Source organism: Triticum urartu, chromosome 2, assembly GCF_003073215.2.
Source record: "Triticum urartu cultivar G1812 chromosome 2, Tu2.1, whole genome shotgun sequence".
NCBI lineage: Eukaryota > Viridiplantae > Streptophyta > Magnoliopsida > Poales > Poaceae > Triticum > Triticum urartu.
In genome coordinates this window covers 501,487,865-501,494,843 of record NC_053023.1, presented here as the reverse complement: position 1 = coordinate 501,494,843, position 6,979 = coordinate 501,487,865, and the positions used below count along the sequence as shown (strand labels likewise).

General features: G+C 45.5%; 1 protein-coding gene across 1 annotated transcript; it reads left to right on the top strand.

Annotated features, from left to right (window-relative positions):
- Positions 1-5,275: 5,275 nt before the first annotated feature.
- On the top strand, positions 5,276-6,549 carry LOC125541725 (ethylene-responsive transcription factor WIN1-like). Its single transcript, XM_048705071.1, has one exon. The coding sequence runs from the start codon at positions 5,671-5,673 to the stop codon at positions 6,457-6,459; it is 789 nt and encodes a 262-aa protein (XP_048561028.1). The 5' UTR covers positions 5,276-5,670; the 3' UTR covers positions 6,460-6,549.
- Positions 6,550-6,979: the final 430 nt, after the last annotated feature.

Genomic DNA, 6,979 nt, shown 5'->3' with positions numbered 1-6,979 from the left:
CAAAGGACTATCATAGCGTGTGCAACCTGATGTGAAGAAGTCAATTCAAACATGCACAAAGTTTTTTTTTGCGGGGAAACACACACAAAGTTGGAGAGCCTACCACATAAGTAAAGATACGGATAAGAATGAAGTCATCATGCCAAACAAAATAAGACACATTACAAACGCATAGGCATCACAGACACATCTGCATCCGCTCTTATGAACGCATATGGGTACATTCAATCACTGTGAGGACCTCGAAAAAATGGATTTGCAAATTTTGGGATTGACGAAGTCACACAGACACTTTGTAGTCAATTGGAACATCGGCTGAAAGCCTAGAATAGATTCAAGAAAATGCGAGCATCCATGCAAAGCCTATGAATTAAACTTGGGTGGGTGGTTCCAGTAAAAGAAACGTCTAACTCGGTCTCAAACCTAAATGATCTTTCAACTTTTTTGGGGTGCACCTTCCATTTCCACCAACATTGTCATATCAGCACCTTGCCACAAACTCAAGCCCATGCCCATTACCCTTGCTTTGGTGTGACAACCCTGCTGCTTGCTCGATTGTCATCTTGATGGGATTGACATTGATAAATGCTATATGCTATGAGAATTAGCGTGTTAGTGGGGCTTGATGAAGATTGTGATCTCATGGCAAGTTGTTTATATCTTGGCATGTACTCCCTCCGTCCACAAATAAAACATGTTCTAAATTTTTTGTAAATCGTATGTATATAAACATGTTTTAGTGTGTTTTCTCACTCATTCCAGTCTGTATGTATTTCATATTTGATGGTGTCCCATCCCAGGGGTCTCTCATTACGCAAGTTCCCTCCTGGTGTGGGTCGTATTGAAGACCCCTAGGCCGGTTCCGTCATGGGCCATGTTGGACAACTCATGACGCATTATAAGAAGACTCCGTAGAACTTGCAGTACAAACCAAAGATACGAGAGTCGTAGAGGAGACTACCTCCACTGACATAGCCGACTAGGATCTGTAACCCTAGAATCCCTAGTATGTTATACTATAAGCCAGGGGTCAGACTCGTCGATAGACTACTACACAATATCCCTTGGTATTCACATGTACTTTGTACACGTACCAACCACAATATACACGAGCAGGAGTAGGGTATTACCCCGATCATGAGGGCCTAAACCTGGGTAAAAAATCGCCTCCTGTTACTGATGACCCATAGTATAGGGGACCACAACAGTCTTCCCGGGTAGTATTTCACCCAATTTATTGATTCGACACAAGGGGAGCCAAAGAAATATTATAAGCCTTAGCAGTTGAGTTGTCAACTCAACCACACCTAAGAAGTTATTTCCTTGCAGCAAAATATTAGTAGCACAACAATATGATAGTTTTGATATTAGTAGTAACAGTGACAGTAGCAAGAGTAGCAGTAATAGTGATTCAAACAAAGACAATATGAGCAAAGCGCAGGCATGGAGTAGTGATGGATATTTGGATGATATTTAATGGTCACAACCTAGAGCGATACACAATAGTTCCAATTCATCAATCATATGTAGGCATGTATATTCCATATATAGTCATATGTGCTTACTATAACAACTTACAGGGAGAACCCTAGGGAGGGTGTCCCCTGAGCTTGTGGCCTTGTGGTGGCCCCCCTCTAGTAGTTCTTTGCGCCAGAATTTTTTATATATTCCAAAACAACTCTCGTTAAATTTCATTCGATTGTGAGAACTTTTTATTTCTACACAAAAAACAACATCAAGGGAGTTTTGCTGAAAACAACGTTAGCCCGGGTTAGTTTCATTCAAATCATGCAAATTAGAGTCCAAAACAAGAGCAAAAGTGTTTGGAAAAGTAGATATGTTGAAGACATATTAGTTACCATCCAGCCTAATCCGAACCTCGGTATGTTACATAGGGGAGGGGGTGCGAAAAGGTGGCAGGCTATCTTTGCCACATGGCAGCAAATCCCCTCGTATCCCCAAGACAACGTTAATTGTGCGCGAGGGATCGAGGGGCCTTTATTAACCCTATGTGAGAATTGGGGCACACATCCACTATCGAAGGGACATGGCATGGGTGGGCCCTTAGATCACTCTCGAATGTCACATCGACTGTCGGGTCACGCCTGACACGTGGTCTAGTGGGACCATTTGATAAGACCGGTCTGGTCTATCATGACTGGGCAGGTTAACCTTTGAATGTACGATGCAGGAATTTGGCCCGTGAAGAACTGGATGCGCGAGAAGCATGTTTCAAGTGTGGGTCGGCTATCTCCTTCAACAACTTGCCGATGTGAATTTCACCAGTTCGGGGGCAGCCCGACAGTTGGAGGCCGGCTGCATGTGGACGCTGTTGGGGAAGCATTGTTGAACTAGTTTCAAGCTTGGCGACCAAAGACAACGTGCAAATCGGAGATTGCCAAGGAGCAACCAAGGTTGAAGACTGGTTCAGGGGATTACTGTCGGTTTATCGACCCAGGGGTCTCTCACCATGTCGATTCCTAGCCTGGTGGGCCGGGCTAAGGACCCCTAGGTCGGTTCCATCCTGGGCAATGCTGGGTGGCCCATGACACGTTATACGAAGACTCCAAAGGATTTGTAGTACAAGCTGAAGATACCAGAGTCATGAAGGACTCTACCTACACTAGTATAGCCTACTAGGATCTGTAACCCTAGGACCTTGGTACGTTATATAAGCAGGGACCGGTCTCGTCGATAGAACACAACACAATCCCTTGGTATTCACATGTACTTTGTACACACCCCAATGGCAATATACATGAGTAGGAGTGGTTTACCCATGTTATCATCCAGCCTAACTGCCTAGTCAGGATACCCTACCGAGGGATCTGCCAGAAATACCCAAAACATCTTAAATTTTTGAATGGAATGCGTATATGTTAGTGGGTGCGAGAGAGGGGGGGGGGGAAAGACAATGGCGGAGCTAAACAAGACGGGCAAACACAAAATATGAATGTTTAGGGGGCCAAGGCTATATATTTCTAATCTAACGAGTCCCAAAAAAAATTTCTTCATTTTTTCAATCGAGGCCTGGGTTTCGGTCACAGCCCCTGCAGTGCAGGTAGCTCTGCCCTTGATTAAGTCACGTGCTAGAATGAAAACATTTGCTTTCCCTGTCCATTTTCCATTTTGGTGAATAATTTTCTTGTTTACCCTGGTGAGGTGTCATACCAAGCAGAAGTAGGTAATGGCAGTGACCAGACAATTCTTCAATGTTGTGAAGGCCTCAATTTGAGCATCTGACCACTGGAATGAATCTTTTTTTAGACAGTCAACCCATGTCGATCTAATATTTTAGATGTTTTGAGAATTTTTAACATGCGATGCTTCGAGGTAAAATATCCACACTTTGTCAGGTAATGAGTTTGCAACGTCTTGTACAATTAGAGCATCCAGTGTGATAACAGATTATGCGTAAAAACTATTGATGTGGAAGTCCTTAAGTATATTTGGAATAATACTTCATATGTCTTGCCTTATAGATCAAAATAGCTTCTAAATATTACTAAAAATTTCGACCAACAAGTTTAAATCTCCGTGGATCACATGAATCAACAAACTAGAAGGTGTCGCACGCTGATATTTTTGATAACATTTGATATTTTTTCAAGGATATACCATTTCCTTTTTGGTTGGCGCAATGGGGTTCTTGATAGTCGTCCTTTATTATTGATTTCATGCACGTGTCTAAAGCATGCATGGTAAATATGTGTTTCTGTTTTTGGGGAGGCGTATGAAGCAATTGTTTTTGGGGAGTATTATGGATGTCTATTAATTGTAAATGTGTTGACATGTGAAGGCGATTGCTTCACGACCTCTAATCCCCTAGAACCACAAATATTGGGTTGGCCCGTGGTGCCGCCCATGATGTGAATAGCAAAAACATGGACCAACGCGGCCAGAAAAATCTGACAGTCAGTGCCAACCAAAGCATTTTATCATGTGGTACCACCGATAGATCGTTCTACATTTGACCCTGATAGAATGGGCTAAGAAAACAGGCGCAACACAAAACAACGTGAAGCAAACAAGACACTCTACAACAAGTGTCAACCAAATCATTTTTGCCGTGTGGTATGGCTGGTGGGTCAAGCTCTCACAGAATAGTCCTAGAGAACGCCCACACCATAAAATTAATGTTAAGGAACCAGGGAAGCCTCGGGTAGCTACATTTTAAGCCACATAGAGTATGTTTTTACACTGCACACCATCCCTGCATTAACATTTTACTAAAAAACCACCCCTAATTAGGGAGGTCATTGCACATAAAAAAATGAATTCTTAGAAAAGAAAGCTTGTACACAATCATAAATGGTTTGCTGAGTGGACGGCCAATGTTTCGTAAAAAAATGGTAAACTCGACGTAGATCTCAATAAACCCATTATTGTAGAATGTGATAGCTCTTTTATGGTCTCTCTTCTTGCAAATGATTTTCTTGATAGGTCCCCTTTTGTTGATCTTAAGAGGGAAGCACTGAGCATTATGGTTTATGAAGCTTACAAATAATTTTAAGATCTTCAAGATCAATCGCCAGGCAAACACGGTGGCTTATGAGATTGCCAAGTTTAGTTTTAACAATAGGTCGGACGGTTTCTTTATTATATTGTTCCGCCTTGCGTGGCATATGTTGTAATGAATGATTGTAAGCATGTTTTAAGTTATTAATATATGAGGGTGTATTTCAAAAGGAAATGGTAAACTCTGTTGTCAAGAATTAGTTTTAAGCTTATGATGGTGGTGTGGGTTGGATCCCTAGGGACCCGGTTGTAATGGGGTTCTCTGTATCATTGCTCATCTTTAATATAGTCTGGATCATTTTTGAAAAAAATAGTTTTCAAGTTTATCAAACTTGCTAATCTAAATGTACAACAGTCAGGCTGAATAGTGTTGGCTTTCTTTTTTTTGCAGGGAAAAAATAAAAAAATAAATGAAGTGGTTGTTCAATCATTGTTAGGAACAATCGTATAGCCCACTTGTTATAATCTTCCTATTTTTTCATTATAAAATATACTTCATATATACATACCAAAATTTGAAGTGGTGGTTATAAATAGACCTTCCCCCGCAAAGAGAAAAATCTTTGTTTTGATTGCTACGATGATGAGTCTAGAACATACTCGCTGCAAGTGGGTCCGGCCCACTAGAAGGTGTCAAAAATGAAAAAGGAAAAAAATGTTGTGAGCTTGCTGACGTACTAGTTCTACCTTTCCCCCGTCACTTTTCTTTTATCTGCCCTTCGTCACCTTCTGACTTGTAGTAGAGGGGGTCAAACTCGAGTCATAATATCCGTTGGCCTTCTCCAACCGCAAAAAGAGCAAGCGTCCAAGGCCGCCATGAACGCGCGGTTCCAAAGAAAAAGCTCAGTTAAAGTTTTTCTCGCGGAGCGAGCGGGAAGAAGAGGCCAAGCGCCCAAGCCTCTGGAGGTCTGCATCCTTAGCCGTTAAGCAGAGCAGTGCATGGCTAGGTCGGTTTCGCTTCGCTTGACGCTCCCTTTATTTATTACACTCTCATGATGAAGCCCGATTTGCTTCCGCTGCACCGTTTTAATGCGTGTTTAGACTAATATAGTAAGTGATTGCTGGCTTAATCCGAGTTTGCTTCTTCCTCCGCCGTGCCTTGGTTGATCGCGTCGAGGTTTTAAGGAAGGGGGCGTATAAATTGCACCCGGCATGCTTCCCCTGCAAAAGCTGATGTGTGTGTCTGAACCCGTGCGAACCTACGGAGCAATGCTGACGCCGCCGACGACGTTGCCGGCGGCAGGGGCGCTCTCGGAGCAGGCCGAGACCGCGGCGATCGTGTCCGCCCTCACGCACGTTATCGCCAGCGGCCGCGGCCCGCCGGCGCCCGCGCCACCGCTGCTCATGCCGTGCCGCCCGGGCGTCCAGCAGCTCGGCGCGTCCACGTCGTCCCGAGGAACGGAGGCGCCGCCGCCGCGGAAGTATCGCGGTGTGAGGCGGCGGCCGTGGGGTAAATGGGCGGCTGAGATCCGTGACCCGCAGAAGGCGGCGCGGGTGTGGCTTGGCACGTTCGCCACCGCCGAGGACGCGGCGCGCGCGTACGACGCCGCCGCGCTCCGCTTCCGCGGGAGCCGCGCCAAGCTCAACTTCCCCGAGGACGCCGCGGCCGCCACCGCGCGCCGCGCCAGGGACGCCGCGACGGCCGCGGCGGCGGCGTCTTCGAAGCCGGCTGCGCTGCTCGAGTCGCAGGACGGCGACGTCATGGACTACCTGGACTACTCCAAGATCCTCGCGGAGCCGGAGCCGAGCAACGTGATGGGCCGGCTCATGGGCGGCGACGGGAACGGACGGTTCCTGGGGTCCTGGAGCATCGGGACGTCGCCGACGTCGTCTGCGTCGAGCGCGTCGCTCGTCGTGTCCGGACCCGCCTCCGCTCCTCTGTTTCAGTGCGGTAGCGGCTTGAAGCAGAGCAGTGAGAGTTCGTCGCATAGGGGCTACTAGCCAAAGGCTATCAACCTCTTCGAGAGAGACGCGTGGGCGATTCCTGATGATAAACGAGCAAAAGGGTGCGCGTCGCACTTCACAGTTTCATCCGGGTGCATGAGTTGTCTCACATCGTGAGCAGCAAGCCAGATGGTGTTGGGGGCCGGCGAAGGTCACTTTCTTGAACTTTGGGTTCAATTGCATTCATCAGCAAGCAACTAAAGACGAAGATTTAGATTTTCTTTTAGTAGAAGCATTCTTCTAGCGCCATGTAGGTTCTTAGTTTTCATTGAGGTCATTTTCTAAACTGAAGCTCTCTAACTCAGGTAGCTAGCAATGTTACTAGAGCTAGACAGTGTTCATTTTAAATTTACTTGCAGGAGGAGAATAAATCATCTGTAATGAACAAGATGTATTAGTTATCCATTTATTTGTAATGGTATGTTGTATATAAAGGTTTTGTATGGACTAAGACTATTATTTCTCAGCTTTGCTTCTCATTCCCCGTTGTGGCTCGCTTGTGATTTCAAATCCCATA